Source organism: Tiliqua scincoides, chromosome 4, assembly GCF_035046505.1.
Source record: "Tiliqua scincoides isolate rTilSci1 chromosome 4, rTilSci1.hap2, whole genome shotgun sequence".
Lineage (NCBI taxonomy): Eukaryota > Metazoa > Chordata > Lepidosauria > Squamata > Scincidae > Tiliqua > Tiliqua scincoides.
The window spans coordinates 49,624,191-49,643,702 of NC_089824.1; the positions used below are offsets into that span (position 1 = coordinate 49,624,191).

The 19,512-nt window shown below is 43.6% G+C and overlaps 1 protein-coding gene across 4 annotated transcripts in view; it reads left to right on the forward strand.

Annotated features, from left to right (window-relative positions):
- NOL4 (nucleolar protein 4) overlaps window positions 1–19,512 on the forward strand; it is a 191,252-nt gene that overhangs the window by 149,532 nt on the left and 22,208 nt on the right. For 2 of the 4 annotated variants that reach the window (XM_066625199.1, XM_066625202.1), the window contains exons 7-8: window positions 1,148–1,327; window positions 2,010–2,201. In XM_066625199.1, the coding sequence (XP_066481296.1) occupies window positions 1,148–1,327; window positions 2,010–2,201 (372 nt within the window). The remainder of the gene's footprint in view (window positions 1–1,147; window positions 1,328–2,009; window positions 2,202–19,512) is intronic. The other 2 variants (XM_066625200.1, XM_066625201.1) reach the window with 1 other exon arrangement.

Sequence of the window (19,512 nt, forward strand, 5' to 3'; positions counted from 1 at the left end):
TTCTTCCTATGGTGCATGATGGAAAGCTGATGTACTTGTGGGGGCAAAAAATCTTGCCCTACAAACTGGTGACTAGGCCATGTCATGGATCCAAAGAACTAAGAGGGAAAGAAAACCAACTACTTCACAGGAGTTCATTCCTTGTACAAGGGAAGATTCAACAGCCATTCTTATGTTTTCACTTGCACTAATGGTTGTGCAAGCTCATACACAAGTGGAATAACAACTCTAATTTTATTTCCCCTTTTCTCTCACTGTGCTGTAGCATGAGTGTAAAACAGTCTTTCCATAAATGGAACAGCACTTTTTGATCCAGCTCATTGTCTAATTTTTCTAAACAGGTATGCAGCTGGAAGACTTGTACAGAGAGGGACGGTGCTACAGTGAGAGGAGTAGTAGTTTTGCCTTCAGAAATTCATGAGGGGGTGGATTAACCCCATTTCCTGAAAACTTCACTTCCAAAGCAATGTGCTTGTCATGGAAAATGTTTAACTACATTTCAAATAATTCCAAAAAATCTATAATCTCCAGAAATTTGGAGAAAATTCTCATTGAAGGGAAGACATCCAAGGCACATTACATCACTTTGGGAAGGGAAGGGGAAAAAATGGAAAGCTAAATGTAAATGGAAGTCTTTTTCTTAGGATACATTTTGTATTCGGGTTCCTATACCTGAGTACAAAGCACAGATATATCACACTAGTTTCAAAATGGCATCATCGTGTATAGATTATGGATTTTGCCTTCAAAATGTCCACAAAAGAGCACTTATTCTGTGTAGATGCTGAAAAATAGTAAGTCAAATGCCAGACCCCAAATTACATGGAAGAGCTGGCATATCAACTTGGATCTTAGGTACAAATTAACACTTTGTCCACTTGATCATATCACTTCTCTTACTCACATTTTTTGATCTGGTTATTAGCATAAATTGTACATTTATACATATATCTTATGCATAAAATTATGAGTTTTACCAAACATCTTACAAATAATCTTGATCTAAAGCTTTCTGTAACAGAATTCCGGAACAGTTCAACAAATCTAGTGGGAGTTGGGTATTTCTTTTTTAAAGGGAAGGTTTTATTGCGATAAAGTAGATGCTCTCATCAGACAGATTTTACAAGATGGCTTGCTTTATTCCTAGTCACCTGCCCATAGCTTTTCAAGCTATGATTCTGGCAAGAATGAAAGCGTGGACAGAGGTGCAGAAGACCTTTCCCTGAATCGGGGAGAGGAGGATGAAGATGACCATGATGAACATGAAGATGCTGAGAAGGCTAATGAATCTGATGGAGTAGAAGCTGAGCGTCTGAAAGCTTTCAATGTGAGTTATGCCATGCTTTATGCCTTTCTGAATCTTACTTCTTTATTTGGGGCAGCTGTTCATGGGTAAATATGACAATAATAGTGTTGCATTAATTTTATTTATGGAAGAAGGATCTTCCTTCTCTCCCCCCCCCCCCCCGGCACATAAAAGCACATGCAATCAGACACCAGGTTCACCAGATTTAGAAGTTTAAAGCATTTTCTAGCTGTGTGTTTTGTGTCTGTGTGCATGTTCGCCCAGTAGACAGAGGCAATGGGGTGGGGGCCTGCAGATAGAATATTTCAGCAGTCAGCTATTTTTTGTTACTTTCCAAGTTTATATAATTTTGCATGACAGCACACACAAAAAAAAACTGTTCACAGCAGAGGAAGAGTAAGAGACAGAGTTCAGTAGAACAATGTAGCAATCATAGTGCTTTGTTAATAATAGACGTGAAGCAGTGCCTATTTTCACAATCTGTGTTTTATTTCCCTCACAATTTCTATACACTATAGTCTAATCTTTTCTTGTCTTTTTGTCAGTCCTAAAATAAATTCCTTGTTTGCTTAACATTTCTGGCTTTCCATTAGAAAACTCTTCACTGTGTAAAAAACTGACTTCCTATCTGTAATTGAGACGGGAAGCTTAGAAAGAGAGCACCCCTCCAAATCCTTCTCCTCTGTCTCCCTCTTGCCAACAGATGTTTGTCAGGCTGTTTGTAGATGAAAACTTGGACCGAATGGTCCCAATCTCTAAGCAGCCCAAAGAAAAGATCCAGGCTATCATTGACTCATGCAGGCGACAATTCCCTGAGTACCAAGAGCGTGCCAGAAAGCGTATACGTACTTACCTCAAGTCCTGCAGGCGGATGAAAAGGAGTGGTTTTGAGATGGTGAGTTTTGATCTAAAACCCAGCCCTAGTTTCCATCAAAACCCCCATATGTAAATCCATGACACTATTTTGTTTTCATCTTAGTGTCTCTTTTTATTTGCATTTTTGGTAATGTCAGGTCAGAGGTTTTTCTCCCTCCTTTCATATTACCTGGATTTCCTGCCCCCTTCCACTTTGTTCAATGCATTTGAGATATCTTGGGATAATGTAGCTCACAGTTATGCACGCATTATAAATTCATTAAAAAATTAAGAATACTGCAAGACAGTAAAAAAAAATAATACATTGCTTGAGTAATCCCTTAGACACCTATGGAGAAGATACAATGGCTTGAATCAAGTAATATGTGTGCATGAGTTCAGCAATGGACTGAACATCCAATGCAACTGTACATTTGTATGTACCTATCTATTGATTCTTTTGGGTGGAGGAGACTGAAGCCATCTCCTTCCTTCCCAACCATTTTACCAAGACTGTCAAAGCTAATAGAGTCAACCATCTGATCAAGCTTATACGTATATTTCCTAATATAATCCTTGGTGCTGGATAAGATAATGCAACAGCATCTGCCTACATCCTGAAATGGGTATGTTAATTGTTGCCCTGATGGCAGAATTGTCAATGAATTTTTCTGTTAGCTACCATTGTTTCTGATCTAAGGGAACAGGAGAACTGTTGGAGATATTTTTAATTAAGTCATCCAAACATATGTTTGGAATTTTAACAAATCATTATACAAAGTTAAGAAGTTCTGTAGCAGTACTGATGATTACTTATGGCCAACACATACTCAAGACGACTATTGGAGTATTGATTTTAGCTTTCTTTGTGCTCCTTTAGCACAAATTAGATTTAGGCTGCAATCAGGGTGACCAGATGCAATTGAGGACAGAGTGCTGAGACCTTTAACCATTGTATGGAAGAAGGCATTTTGGCAGGTGCAGCCTTTTAAACCTTCCATGTTGAGCTGCACCTGCCAAAATTCTCTCTTCTATACAGTGGTTAAAGGTATAGGCACTCTGTCCTCCATTGTATCTGGTCACCCTGGCTACATTCCTATTCATACTTTCTGGGGAGTAGTCACCATTGAACATAATGGAACTTACTTCTGAGTAAACATGCATAGAATTGGGCTGTTAGATTTTTAAGTGTCATTTTTGGAATGGTATATTACCAGAATCAGAGGCTTTAAAATTTCCTGATATATTTGCATTTGTTTATTTTGAGGATTTCTCAGGGAAATTTTTAAAATAACTTTGGGAGCTATGATTTATCCAACTACATTTTAGTTTAAATGACTGAGGCCATACCAATTAAAAGATTTATCCAAATACATTTTAGTTTAAATGACTGAGGCCATACCAATTTAAAAAAATACACACCTTGGCCTATTAGAAAGAAGGAACCCTGTTTCAGATTATCATTTAACATTTCCATAAAAGACAAAAAAGGCAAAAATATCCCTTTTCATATTTCCAAACATCATCAACCTTTTAAATGTCTTTATAAGAAATACTTCAAAATTCATGTTTTATTCAAAATTATAGGCTCCTTCTTTCTTTCCTTCCTCCTTTCTTTCTTTTCTTTCTTTCCTGCTTCTGATGTCCATTTATTTGTTTCAGAACTTTAGATAACGATGTTCAAAGCAAATGAGCACAACTGCAAACCACTAGCTTAGGATACAGGAAGGAAGCTGTATTTGTACAGTTACACAAGGACAGCGTATTGTACATCATTATTGTTTATGACAGAAGATCAAGGTTGCTTATGAATAAGATCAATAGTGATTAAAAGAGAGAAAGACAATTAAACAATATCAGTGTGGATCACATGCCAAAAGCCTAGTATGTTAGATACGTTGAACTGTTTACTAATTTAAAATAATTGATGGGGAACAGTGATTTTGTTTTACTGAAGTCATTTACCAGAGTAGAAGTCTTTGCACAACTGTCTGATATTGGTGCATTTTCTGTCTTCTGTGGAGCCAAGCTGTGTATACATCATTCACATAATGAGCAATTGCAAACATGAGTGGTCTTAAAAGGTCATATTCCACTTGGTTGTACTCCAGTATGACTAATAGATGGATGGGTTTATAGATAAACAGCAACAGCAAGAACTTCAGGCCTGCTTCTAACTGTGCAATGTCCTGGCTGCTCTCCCTCCTCATCATGGGGGCGGGGGCACTCTGTATGAGAACTATTGCCATGGCTAATCAAAGGAAGCAAGAAGAATCCTGCCCTGGACTGGGCCAACAGCAATTTAACTCTCCTCCCTTTATTCAGCAGCATCACTGCCTGAGATTGGCCACTGCAGCTGAAGCTAGAAGACAGGCAAAGAGAAAATTTGAAAGATGAGGATAGAAGTTCTTCACCATAGTGAATCCTAACCTCCTGACCCAGTCAACAACTGAATGCTATAATGATGTTGTTCTCAAAACAGTCCTGGGGAGTCTAAAGGGATTCTGCCCCCTGCCACTAGCACTGCTAATGTTCTTTCCCACACATTTTCCTTTTAATTTGGTTATGATATATCATTCAGTTAAGTTCATGACTAACCAAGGATTTAATTTTGAGTCACAGGAAAGCCCAATAAGACCAAGAAATGTGTTGCTTATCTGTGTTCCAGGAACCCTTCCATCAGTGATTTATCACTACAATGTTCACTTCCCAATCTTATCCCCTTCCATTGGTACCAATGCTGCCATGCTGGTGGAGTGGGCACTGCATCCAGTGGGTGGGGGGAGGGGTGGCCAGGCAGCTTGCCAGAGAGAAGTACAGGTCCAGCCTCATTATACATGAGTTTGTTATCCATGGCCTTAATAGACTGCAGGAACCCGCAGTCTAGGTCTAGATCTGGACTTGAGCTCCCAGGTGCAACCAGAACGAGGTTCAAACCTGAACGAGGCAGTGGGTCCCCAGTCACGTACTTTATTTATTGGGATCATTTCACAAAAAAGGTTGAAGACCACTGCACTATACCATCCTGGCTCTCTAGAGATCCTAGAGGGCTCCTGGGAGAATTGCTGCAGTGCTGTCAGGGCCATCCTGCCTCACCCCTGCAAGTACTTGTAGAGGTCCCAACGTCCAAGTAGCACCAGTTTGTGGATTTCTGAACCAGGAGAATCACTTTCTTGTCCAGACTGAATCTCAGTTTGTTAACCCTCATCCAGGTTCCAACTGCCTCCAGGCAGTGCTCCAGGGCCCCCAACAGCCACCCTGGTATCTAGTGGAAAAGAGAGATCAAGCTGGGTGTCATCAGCATACAAATGGCACCCAACTCCAGCTCCCCAGATGACCTCTCCCAGAGGTTTCATGTAGATGTTAAATAGCATGGGAGCCAGGAATAAGCTCTGCAGCCCCCTACACCTCAAGGGCCAAGAACCACCATCTGGGACCTATCTGCCAAGAGTGAATGCAATGGAAAATGGTACCCCCAACTTGCATCTCAGCCAATCAGCCCAGCAGGACACCATGATCAGTTGTGTCAAAAGCCACTAAGATGGCCACTAAGCCACTGTCCAGCAGGACCAAAAGTGATGCATTCCCCTGTCCAGTCCCCAGAGTAGGTCATTCACCAAAGCAAGCAAGGCTGTTTCCATCCCAAAGCCTGACCTGAAACCAGACTGAAAGGGATCTAAATCAGTGACCTTCAATCTGTGAAAACTGAAGTGATCTGACCATAACAACAGTGTGATCTTAATCTTCTCCACATCCAAATTCCCATTCATTTGTCCAGCTGTAAATACCAGGTCCAGCTCGTGTCCTGCCTTGTGTGTTGTGGCCAAGTTCTTCTGGGACAGGCCCACAAGTGTCATGGCAGCCATGAAATCCTGAGCAGCACCTAATAACCCTAATACTTAATATTTGACAATGTAAGAGGATAAAGCACTGAATGGCCTTCACATTGGAAAACCATGGATTTCCATATTTGTATGCACACAGAAGATCATACTGTGACAGAAGGTGTCTTTGTGAGAGTGCAATACTCATTCCATGTGTGGAAAGGTTTTCTAATGAGAAAAGTGTATTTTACGCAAACTTAGGATACAACATCAAACTTCTGCTGCTATGTTTACACTATATTTTAAATTTGTTCCACTGCAATACTCAATTATTCTTTTCCAGAACAGTACCTTTTATGAAAGGTGCCAATCTGCCACTACCACCATGATGCTCCTTCAGTGAGACATTGTACTATAATTTCCTCTGGAGTCTTTATATTAAAGGCAACTTTTTCATATAGATCCAATGAAACATTTCTTGTTTTTGAGTATGTAGGAACAAGAAGAAATAGAAAACTTATATATGACATAGCTAGAGGCAGCCTGAAACAGTTTTCTTTTTTCATGGCTGGCGGTGTTATCCTGAAAAGGGGGGGCTGACAGCAGTGTTGTGTGTTTTTATTCCAAATTAGTATTTTAATCAATTTTAAAGAATTTTTATCAAGTGTAATAATTATCATATAGGTGGTATATGTGTGTTTCATGCCTCTGGCTGTCAGCAATCATAGTCACAGGAATAAAACAGGCATAAAACACACACACACACACACACACACACACACACACACCCTGGAAGAGCACAACTACATAGTCTTACAGGAGCCATTTAAGATTTGCATTCTACTTGTATGAACAACTACAATGAACCTAATGCTGCCAAACACAAGCAAATTAACAGCCCAATCCTAGCCACGCTTTCCTGGGAGTAAGCCCCATTGACTCTAATGGTACTTACTTCTGAATAGATATGCATAGGATTGGGCTCTAAAACATTGCCAAATTAAAACATTGAGAAGATAGCACTTGAGCCAATAGAATTGAACATAGCATTGAAATGCTACGGAAACAAACTGGTTTTAAAGTGTAGAGGAAAAAAAACACCAACACAGCAAAGAACCAGTAAACTTTTGCTTATTCATAATACATTTTCCATAGGGTTCAATAACATTTTTCATTTTGGAGGGAGGGACTTCCTTCTCGAGTGTTTTTGGGGCCTGCATTCATCTGATTGGGACTATTCTGGAGGCTTTGCATTCCTCTCAGCCTGCCCTTTCCAATGGACCAAGGCATGGTCATGAGAGAATGTGCACTATGGCTCAGTTTCACTTTCCATAAATTTCCATGCATTTTCCTTGGCAACTTCTGAGTATGCTCAGAAGACTCTACAGCCACTTAAAGCAACACAGCTCTGAAGGAGTTGGGGCTTAGAAACACAATCTGAAGCACTTGGGATGATCCACAGACTGTCCGCAGCCAATTTAATATTACTATTATTTCATTAATTGAGCAGAATATCGCATATTATTGTTTGATAAGCCCAATTTTGAGTTATAGCAGTGTTATTTTGTTTTACCATTTTAGACTGCCCCTAGACATAGCATATGATTAATGGTGGAATAGTCTCTGTGACTTGGTACTGTGTAATGAGGAAAAGATGTAACTAAACACCAGGTTTAATTAATGGAAGATTATGGTGATCAGGAAGACATAATGTGTCCTTGGTTGGCTCTCTCAGCTATTTGTTGTCAATAATCCAGACAATACTTCGTATCACATGTTTTACGGACCTCCTACTTTTCCAGGAGCATCTCCTTCAAAAACATCCTAAGGGTTCAATATTCTCCACAGAGTGTGATCCAGAATCTTCACCAGAGAAAAGTATTATAATACTCATAAAGATGGGATTCTATAGCTTATTCTAGATCTACACAATCTAAACTAGTAAATAAGGTCTGGCTTTCAGATAATTGCCTCATTATTCTCTCCCTGCAGGGGGACATCTGGAACACAGTCCTTAATGAAAAGACCTTCTTTCTCATTAGTATCTCCCATCTCAAAGAAAATAATTAAGGGTGGTGATGGGAAAAATGGCTAAAAATGTGTCTCTTTGGGATGACATCCGCTCTAGATATATATTTTTTAAAAGGTTTGCATTATCATTTGCTGTCTAAGAAAGAATGTTTTGTTCAGACACCAATATCTGATTACCACTATCCATATGAATGTTTTCTCAGAAGAACAGAAGCTTGCATCAACAATATAAAAAAAAACTAGAAATATAGAAACAAGGGTTTACTAAGTGGTGAAATAAGAACTTTGTCCAGGGGCAAGCTTTCTGGGGAGTGGTGAGAGTCCGCACAACATGCTCAGGCAGAGTGACCAGTAGCTACAATTTGGCAAGCAGCTAGCGGAGCGACCCCAGCCTCTCAAGTGGGCGAGACCTGAGCAGCCCTGCAAGCACTGCTGCTGAGGCTGAGAGGCATTCCTGGAGGGGGGCAAAACAGTGTCTTCAGGTGCCTGGAGACTCGTGTAAAGCTGCGCCCCCCACTTCTGAGCCATTTGGGAACACAAGAGCAAAGCAGAGGAGACACCTCCACTTTGCTTTTGTAGCCGTGACAGACGTCCGGGTGTTTTTCTGTTGCGTGCTGCCGTTGTGCCCAGGCCGCTCCGGAACCGCTCCGGTCTGCTGCTGGAGCTCCGCCAACGGCTTGGCATGGCAGATAGCTGCACAGCTGTTGTGGTTTCTGTACCTCAAGGCCGAAGCACTATCACCCCCAGCGACTAAGGAAGACTCAGAGGCAGAAGTTCTCCACCACACTCCTCCTTTACTTATGTACAGATATTTACAAAGTCCAAGTAGTACAAACGGTACACGATCCACTCTCCAACCAACGTAGCCTCCGGCTCACAATGCTCTGCTTCTCCCACACACTTGCTTGCCTCTGCTGGACATTTATATTTCCTGCAACCAATCACAGCATTGGGAATACTGCACAGTCATGCTGACTGTGCAGCTGCTGCCACACACACACACACACACATGAAATCACCTGATGCAATATCACCAGATATTGCATCAGCATGAAGCTCCCAGGATGCTGTGCGCTCCTGGTTTGGCCAAGGCTTCAGGCCTGTTACCGTGCAGCCAGCAAATTACCTGTCAGGTCTGGGGTTCAACCTGTGACACCCCTCCTAATTTCTGGCTGTGCAGTGCATTTACATTCATGGTTACATTTCCCTCCAGCAAGGCAACATTTTCATTACAGTGGGTACATTTCAGTATTTCATTTACATACATCTTTTCACAGCATGTTACACACGTTAGTTTACGTTTTCTTTCCCAGGGCATGCAATGCAATCCTTTACACTTCAAAATTCCTTTTGATGTTTTCACATTACATACTGTGACACAATTTGTTTCTTCACCATCATAACCATACCTTTTGGGAGACATTCCTTTATTTGCCCTTTTTGAACGCTTCGGTATTTCTGGTTTGGTTTCTTTCTCAGAGTCCGACTCCAATTTCGGCATTTCTAGGGTTAAATCTTCCCTTTGCCTTTGCTCAGCACTCAGCCCCTCCAGCCTGTGCCTATCTTTCTGCTTTGGCAGATCGCAGGCTGGCGCTCCAGGCAATATTACAGTGCTTTGCTCGGTTCTCTGGCCGAGAGTCTGCTCCACCCCTCGGACTCATTAAACACAGCTGATCGGGAAATTGTTAATTTACAATTTCTGTCACAGAAACGGTAAGCCTTTGAGCCAGTGTCATAGCCCAGAAACGTCAGCTTTTCCGTTTCACTCCCAGCTTTTTGTCCCTTGGGGATTTGGACCCAGGCAGACACACCGAAAGTTCGGATGCGTTTAAGGGAAGGGGGTTTCCCGTATAAAGCCTCATATGGTGTCTTGTCAATTCCAGATGTCCACAGACGGTTTATTAAATAGTTTGCGGTCTGCATGGCCTCAGCTCAATAACGTCTGCCCAGATTTGCGTCTGACAACAATGCATTCATTTTAGTTTGCAATAACCCATTGCGTCTTTCCACCATCCCATTTTCTGCAGGCACTCCCCTATTTGTTAGCCTGTGGCGTATGCCTTTCACTTTTAGCCAATTTTCCAATTCTGAACACGTGAATTCAGTGCCTCAGTTGGTCTGCAATTCCCCAACCTTACGGGCATACTTTCGTTCCACGAACTTCACCCATTCACGTATGCACTGACAGGTGTCAGACTTGCCTTTGAGCGGAAAACAGAAACTGAACCTGGAATGATGTTCAATTAAAATCAGTGCGTATTTTGCACCTCCCACGGACATATCTAGTGGGCCTATCAAGTCGGCTGAGATCAATTGAAAAGTTCTGTCAGTCTGCCTGTCACTCTTTTTTCTGACAGGACATGCCTTCAACTTGACCTTTTTACAAGTCTGGCAATCCAGGTACTTTTGGCATTCCTCCAATTTTATGCCACTGGTGTTCTGTACCGTTTTTTCTAGAACAGCATAGGACGGATGCCCCAGTCTCCTGTGCCAAACGTGACAGCAACGGACATGTTCTGCCTCATTCTTGCAGAAGTTTGTGGCACGTTCAAATGGTGTACTTTCAAGCACATAAAGGCCACCTCTTTCTGTGCCTTGCACACAGATCTCATCACCTCTCATGATTTTACATTTCCCTTTATCAAATGTCACACAGTACCCTTCTCCGTTCAGAACAGCAACACTCAATAAATTATGCTTGAGCTGAGGTACATACAAGACATTACTCACAGACCCATCAAATCCCGGCACTGCAACTGTGCCCTCCTCCTGCACTGGGGAGTTGAGTCAGTTTGCTAAGTTCACTGCAGCTTTTGTAGTTGGTTTGAGGAATGTAAATAGTTCTTTCTCGCAGGCCACATGCTGGCTGGCTCCGCTGTCTAGCAGCCACTTGTGCTCGCACTCCTTCTCCACCAGCTGAACGACGGACACGTTGGAGCTCTTGACGCCCCTCCTCTGCCTGGTATCCTTCCTCCCTGCAACACGATCTTTCAGGGAGGGACACTCACGTCGTAGGTGCCGTGTGGATCCGCAGGCATAGCAACGCCACACAACAAACACTCCAGGGCTCCCATCATTTCCCTGGACAGCTGCTTTGCTTTGGACGGCCTCCCTCGCTATAGATGCCTTGGCAGTCAGCCCACGCTCCCGGCGGTTATCAGCTCTCTTCATCTCTTCCTCCACCAGCCTGCCGGTCTGGTAGGAAAGAGTCAGCTGCCGCTCCAGGAGGGCTTCCAAGGTTGTTGCCATTGTGTCGTACGATTCGTCGAGGGAAGACAGAATTATAAACACTTGCTGCAGTTCCTCAATCTGGAGACCACGTTCCTCTAGATCGGCGCAAAGCTGTCTCATGGCACGGAGATGCTCAGTCATGCTCGTGCCAGGTTCCAAGCGCTTACGGTACAGCCGTCTCGTCAGGTTGACCTTCGACACGGCCGAGTCAGACACATACACCGCACGGAGTGCATTCCAGCACTGGTGCGCTGACTCCAAGCCGCGTACGTGGAGAAGCTGAGAGTCCTCCAGACCCAAAATGATTGTGGCCAGGGCTTGCTCATTTGCTGTGGTCACTTCCTCGCTTTCCTCATCGAGCTCCGCAGTGTCCACCACTGCCCACAGCGTCTGCTTAACGAGCAGGGCTTTCATTTTCACAGCCCAGCCCCTGTAATTGTGCTCATTTAGCCTTGTGAGTGGATATCCTTGGACTACTGCCATCATGCAGTACTGTACACAGGTCTCTGAGATGAACGACGCTCAGCAGACTCACCGGGGTGTTTTGGCTAGGGCAAAACTTGGCACAGCAAACGTAAATCAAATAGCTGTGCACCGAGCTCATAACCTGTTGCGTGCTGGGCCCATAACCTGTTGCGTGCTGCGTTGTGCCCAGGCCGCTCTGGAACCGCTCCAGTCTGCTGCTGGAGCTCCGCCAATGACTTGGCACGGCAGACAGCTGCACAGCTGTTGTGGTTTCTGTACCTTAAGGCCGAAGCACTATCACCCCCAGCGACTAAGGAAGACTCAGAGGCAGAAGTTCTCCACCACACTCCTCCTTTACTTATGTACAGATATTTACAAAGTCCAAGTAGTACAAACGGTACACGATCCACTCTCCAACCAACGTAGCCTCCAGCTCACAATGCTCTGCTTCTCCCACACACTTGCTTGCCTCTGCTGGACATTTATATTTCCTGCAGCCAATCACAGCATTGGGAATACTGCACAGTCATGCTGACTGTGCAGCTGCTGCCACACACACACACACACACACACATGAAATCACCTGATGCAATATCACCAGATATTGCATCAGCATGAAGCTCCCAGGATGCTATGCGCTCCTGGTTTGGCCAAGGCTTCAGGCCTGTTACTGTGCAGCCAGCAAATTACCTGTCAGGTCTGGGGTTCAACCCGTGACATTTTCCAACACTTACTGTTTTTCCCCCCTCCAGGATTGCCTCTGCTGAGACCCTAATGCCAAGGCCAACCCAGGGGGAGAGCATGGAGCTCAGAAGAAGGCTGGAGCCCTCCAGCCTTCCAATCCCAGATGTGGGCACTGGTGGACAGAGGAGACCGTGGTTGCATGAGCATGAAGCATGAGAAGCCAGGCATACAGAAGGAATGGGCAGCAGCTGACAGCCCAGATGGGCAGCACATGGGGAAAATAGGGTGAAGGGCAGAGGAGAATGCAAGGAGGGACATTAAGAGAGGAATTGAGCAAGGCCAATGAGGAAAACATTCTCCAACTGGGGAGTAGACAAGCCTGGTAGACTCAAGGGACCAGTCTAGTGACTGGACAAGCACAACATGCATCACTTTTGAGAAGAGGAGGTTGTAGACTGATGTAGGGAACCAGCCCTTTTCAGACTGTGGTGGCACCCCTCCTCCCAAAGCCTCCATGGAACAGCAAGGGTATCAGGTTAGAGGAGACAGAAGGTAGGGAATTCCTGTTATTCTGTCTTGCTTCCCAATAATCCAATCTGCTGCAGAAATGTATTTAATGTTTGTACTGCTGCAACTTACGTTGAGCCAAATATACTTACATAGATGTAAGTTCAATATAGGCTAACAAGGCCTATTTCCAAATAATGTGTTTCAAGTCTGTTTGATAGAATTGATCACAAGACAGAGAAAATAAAAATCAGGTTTTAAAAAGTTTCTTGGCAACTTGACATTTCAGTATAGTATGTCTACTGAAGACCCTAACTAAATCTTATTTAACTTGATCAAACCATGAGGAACATGTGGTTTCTGGCTGACCTTGGGAAGAGTTGGTTAATATTACTAGGTTCCTTCTTCATTTGTTCAGCATTTAGTACCTGTTGGTAGCTGCCAAACTCCTCTTCACACTTCCCTGCCTTTACAAACCACCAGCTTTGTCTGAACATCTGTCTTATGAAAAGATCACATCACAGTATTATGAAATCCAAATGCACAAATCTCAAGAGATATACCTGGAATATTATCTAGACCATGCTCAGTCAAAGTGTGCATCTCTTTACTTCTGCAAGTAGTCCTACTCATTTCAGTGTGACAGGAGTAAACTAGGGAAGGATGTCTCATTTTGTACATGCAAAATAGCAGGGAAGAGGCTATTAATTGACCAGAATGTATTTGTTGCTTCTTCCCCCTTCATATAGTCTATGGACAGTTTTGGTAGGATGGTGATCTTGGGCAATTATTGCTGCTGTGCAGTCATATAGAGCAAGAGATAATTGCTCTAAACTTGGCATCTGTGGCAAGTAGTTCTCAGTTTTATGCCGTATAACAGCTATCTGTAGTAAAAACATTAGTATAAGGAAAATGAACTGTGACTACCCCAAAGGCTACTGAAAAAACTCCATAGTCAGGGAATTAGAGGACAGTTCCTCTCATGGATTGAGAACTGGTTGAAGACCAGGAAACAGAGAGTGGGTGTCAATGGGTAATTTTCACAATGGAGAGAGGTGAAAAGCAGTGTGCCCCAAGGATCTGTCCTGGCACCAGTGCTTTTCAACCTCTTCATAAATGACCTGGAGACAGGGGTGAGTAGTGAGGTGGCAGAGTTTGCAGATGACACCAAACTTTTCTGAGTGGTGAAGACCAGAAGTGATTGTGAGGAGCTCCAGAAGGATCTCTCCAAACTGGCAGAATGGGCAGCAAAATGGCAGACGTGTTTCAATGTAAGTAAGTGTAAAGTCATGCACATTGGGGCAAAAAATCAAAACTTATATATAGGCTGATGGGTTCTGAGCTGTCTGTGACAGATCAGGAGAGAGATCTTGGGGTGGTGGTGGACAGCTCGATGAAAGTGTCGACCCAATGTGCGGCAGCAATGAAGAAGGCCAATTCTATGCTTAGGATCGTTAGAAAAGGTATTGAGAACAAAAGAAAATATTTCTTTACTCAGCGTTTGATTGATCTGTGGAACTCCTTGCCGCAGGATGTGGTGATGGCATCTGGCCTGGACGCCTTTAAAAGGGGATTGGACAAGTTTCTGGAGGAAAAATCCATTATGGGTTACAAGCCATGATGCGTATGTGCAACCTCCTGATTTTAGAAATGGGCTATGTCAGAATGCCAATGCAAGGGAGGGCACCAGGAGGCAGGTCTCTTGTTATCTGGTGTGCTCCTTGGGCATTTGTTGGGGCGCTGTGAGATACAGGAAGCTGGACTAGATGGGCCTATAGCCTGATCCAGTGGGGCTGTTCTTATGGTCTTATGACTTAACTATAGTAAAGCCGCAATCCTAACCAACTTTCCGGCACTGACATAAGCACAATGCAAGTCCGAGGTAAGAGAACAAACATTCCTTTACCTTGAGGAGGCCTCCGTGACTGCCCCCCAACTGCAGGATGCAGCACATGCCCCACTGGCACAGCTATGCCAGTGCTGGAAAGTTGGTTAGGATTGTGCCCTAAGTGATTTTCTGTTTTGAAAATTTAAACATCCTCTGAATAATACGTTCAGTAGGGCTTTTCTTAAAGCATATCACTGGGAGGGGATTTCCCTTGTTTTTCATGGTCTCTGTGAGTCTAGTCATACCACACCAGTCACACAATAGTGCATGTGCAGAAACAATCCCAGAAGCTTCTAGAGGTTTCTCAAGTGTTCTGTCCTTGCTCTTGAGTGGTGGAAACAGTAGTGTAGCGCAGGGGGGGCAGCACACTAAGTAAAGTAAGCCCCTCTGTAAGTAAGCAACCCCTCCCACACACCATTGGAGCATTCACCTTGCGCATTACCGTCTCTGACCCAAATGGCTCCAGTAGCAAACAGGAGGGGCCGCTTACAAGACATATTGCAGCACCGTGGCACCTTCCCCCCTGGCTATGCTACTGGGTGGAAACTTAGCATGTGCCTCAGTGTGCTCAGTGTGTGCCGCAAGGGCAAGAAGAATGCCCAATCCATCTGTTTGTTTTCAGTTGTTGGTAGAATGCTTGCTTTGCTTTTGCTCCTCAGAATATTAAGACAATTTCCTTGTACGTCTTGTACTTGTGTGTTAATTTTTTTTAAACTACTTTTTAAAAGTGATTAATAATTTAGTCCTGCCTCATCATATGGCAAGCAGGGTCATCTTTAAAAAATGTCACCACTCTGAGGCAAAACTCACCTCCATCGGCAGGCAAAACATTTGCTTCCTGTTTGGGAGAGAGCCATGTTGTGGAGACCCAAGGCATACACTGTAAAAAATGTTTCAGGCAGATGAGAAAGAAACAGGAGATTCAACTTAAGAGCACTCTGGGCATTAGTCCTCCTGTTGATACCTCCTGTAAACTCATCTTTCTTCAGCACTGACAGTGGCTTCCTTGAAGCAGGAGAGTGGGATGGCACACAAATTCTCTTCAGAGAACCATCATGATTCAGATGATGCCTACAAGTGGCATAGCAAATGCCATAAGTTGCACTCTGGGTGGGTGGTTTCTACCAGGAATTCCACCCCAAAAGAAGGCGGACTATCATCCATAAGTCAAATCTGCAGAAAACTTTCTGGACTCCTAACATCACCTTGTTGGGTTAAACAAGCTACTACGAGGGTGGGGGTGGAATCTAACAATCTCAAAATCACCATCACCATTATAGCCACATCCCTTGGCATTCATAAATCAGGCAGCAGCCTTAGTGCTCCCCCCCCCCCCAGGCTGCAGCTGCCTTTAGGGCTAAACTGAGCCACATGTGCACATTTACATGCAAGTAGGGTAATGTGCCTTAGTTCTTATCAAAGGCCAGGCAAGGTAGAATACAAGGCCACCAGGATGGCTCCAATCCAAAAAATGTGGTACTATTAAATGTGGCTCCAGAAGGCCCTCCCAATCATAATAAAAAGGATAAAAAGAAGGGCTTGAGTGGCTAGTAAAGTGAAACACTTTTTTTACTTGTAAAGACAGGTGGGTCCCAATAAAATGTCATTTTAAAAGGAGAGTCCCAGTGCTAAAATGTTTGGGAACCACTGTCCTTGAATGATCTTACTTTCCATTGAGATTCATTCTGAGATGCCATTGCTGAGTTCCTCCCCTGAATCATTGTCATTACTCATAGTATTCTGAGTGGGAGACTACCAAAATGTGGTGATGCTTATCCTCCTTTAGAGGTCTCAACCTAATGTTGCTGACACCAATCCAAGAATATGATCAGTGCTGAAATTAGAGGCCCAAATTTATGACCAGGCCTATAGATTTCCATGCCAGTAACTGCACTGGAGCCTATGACCCTCACATCACTGCTCTGATTGGGATTTAGTTTCAAGATTTTCAGCGTAATTACACTACTCTTAACCACATTATCTTCACGGACACTCAGCTTGGGACTGCCCAACTCAATATGGGGATAGAGATAATTGCTACTGCTGCAGCCCCAGTCACCATGTTTGCCTGGCAGCTCATGGGCCAAAAGAACCACAACTCAATCTCATACAATCCCCACAATACAAATTATATACAATACAAACTAGAGCTTCATATCCCACATAATGTTGGTTGCTGCTCCACCACCTGCAATGTCAGCATTGATTGTAATTCCATCAACTTTTAACAGCACTGGTCTCTTCAGTACTAACAGTGATGTCAACATTACCTGTTCTCCCACCTGCAGTTCTGCTTAACCTTCCTTATTTTCCTGAGTTGGCTGAGGAACCAGATTCAGAGTTGGAGACATCTACCTCCATCATCCCACCAGACCAGCAAGTGGAGAGCAGAATTTGCATTCTCCATTGGAAAGCCTGAAATTATATCATGTGAACATCATTAGGATGGTGTCCATACTGGGCATGAAGTATCAATGCCAGGTGGAGCATATTGAATACTCAGAGCTCAATCCTATGCATGTCTACTCAGAAGTAAGTCCCATTTGAGTCCATGGGGTTTATTCCCAGGAAAGTGTGGATAGGATTGGGCTGTCAGTGAACAACTTTGTGTAATTGGATGCTTGCACTATATGCTGGTGGAATTACCAAAGTTTCCTGTCCTCCTTAAGATGGCAAAGAAGCTTGGGGGAAGCTGTCCTCAGTCCTATCCACTTCATAGAAACTTGGGAAGATGTATGGAGTTAAGAGTATAAGTGTTTAAGAAGCGAAGTGTTGTTTTTTGTTTAACCATCCAAAACCAAGCTCTTTCATAATGGTGCATTCCACAGCCAACAAGAAGGAAACTTATTCAGGTTATGCAGACTCTGGTGGTAGGAATTATTTATTTATTACAATTTTATACCACCCTGCCTCCAAAGAGCTCAGGGCAGTGGCCTCACAACAACCCTGTGAGGTAGGTGAGACTGATAGAGATTGACTGGCCCAAGGCCACCCAGGAAGCTTCATCGCTGAAGGGGGTTTTGAACCTGGATCTTCCAGGTCTGAGTCCACCTTCCAAACCACTACACCACCCTGGCTCTGTTGGATAATGTAGCTAAAAAGTCCAAAATCACAGCTGCCGCAAATATTAAAGCTAGCAACTTCCTCTCTTGTACAGTGCAAAAGAGTACAGTATACTCTTTGGAAAGAAAGTTTTGGTGTTTTTTTCATTTTGGAACAAGCTGGGAGGATGATTGTAAAACCATCAACATCTTCCAGTTTGAGGTACCTGAAGTGATTAAAAAAAAAAATCAACATCTTATAGACTATTGGTTCCCAAACAGAATTTGGGAACGCTGTAAGTATTTACAGGTTGGGGGGGGGGCAGTGACAACAACCAAGGGGCTTTGTAACATATCTGGTGGGAGTAGCGCTGACCATCTGGAGGGTGTGGGGGGCTCACAGCCCCTTCTGTGAACCTCCCCACTGCTCCAAACAGCTCGAATCTCCAATCGCAACCCACTTCTGGTTTAGGAAGGGGGAATGACCTACTTCCAGTTCCCCAGTGGATCACAACCTACCAGTTTGAGAACCTCTGTTATAGACTATTCATCTAGGACCATAGCTGAGTCCATAGCACTCAGGAGATATGTGTATCTATATTCTGCCTGTGTTCTCGCAGACATTTGGAAAGTGTCTAAAGACTTTTGTAGGCATTTGGGATTCAATCACATCAGGCCAATGGGCAATCATCACAGTCAGAATTGGCTATGCCATATAATTTACACAACCTACCACTGAATGTGTTCCATGTCACCCAACCCTCACTAAACAAAATTCATGCTCTTCTCTAGGAAGGAACCACTGAGCCATTGCTTCTTAGTTAACATCACTGAGATTTTTACTCAAGGTACTTTACAGCATATCCACTGCATTGGAAGTACCTATGCTTTGCAGTTGGCACTAAGCACTTTCAATATCATGCTTTCCTTTGGTATACCAGGGGTGTTCACAAAGCATAATGTTATAGCCACGGTGTTCCTTCTGTGTTGAGAAATAATGGCTTTCCCTTACCTGGATGATTGACTTATAGTGGCAGAATCCAAGCAGTAACTTCTAAAACACCAGTTCTTACATTCTCTGCTACGGTGGAGTCTTCCAACCAATTTTTTCAAGGGTGTGCCCCATTCATCCCAACATGCCATCCAAAACATAGTGTAGGTATAGGGAGTTGATTGCAGCTCCCATGAAATCAGTGGGACTTGTGGAATGCAACAGAAGAAAGCTCACATTTCTGTACGTTGGCCATCTTCAAAGTACTAAGATCTTGACCCCTGATCCCTGGGACTTACTTCTAAAGGATATGTACAGGATTGTTCTGTGTAACTATCTTTTTGGCTTACCAGTTAGCCAAGAAGATGTTGCCAGCTTCCTTGAAAGTGCAGTCAGCCTCCACCATGAACCAGAGAGGTGTTCTGCTCTTAGAGCTTTGCAGCAAGCAGTATGGAGCTCTGCAACAAGGCACCACGGACCTTTATCAAGCAATATACAGTACTCTCGACATGACATCAAGAACTGCTGCCACATGTGGGTGTGCTGTTCTGCCTGACTGATTTCTATCTACCTGGTAATGGGAAGCTAACTAGTCTTCATTATGTGTGAATGCACAGTCACCATGAGGGAGGGCAGGTTGCTTACCTGTAACTATATTTCTTTGAGAGGTCATCCGTGCAGACGCACAA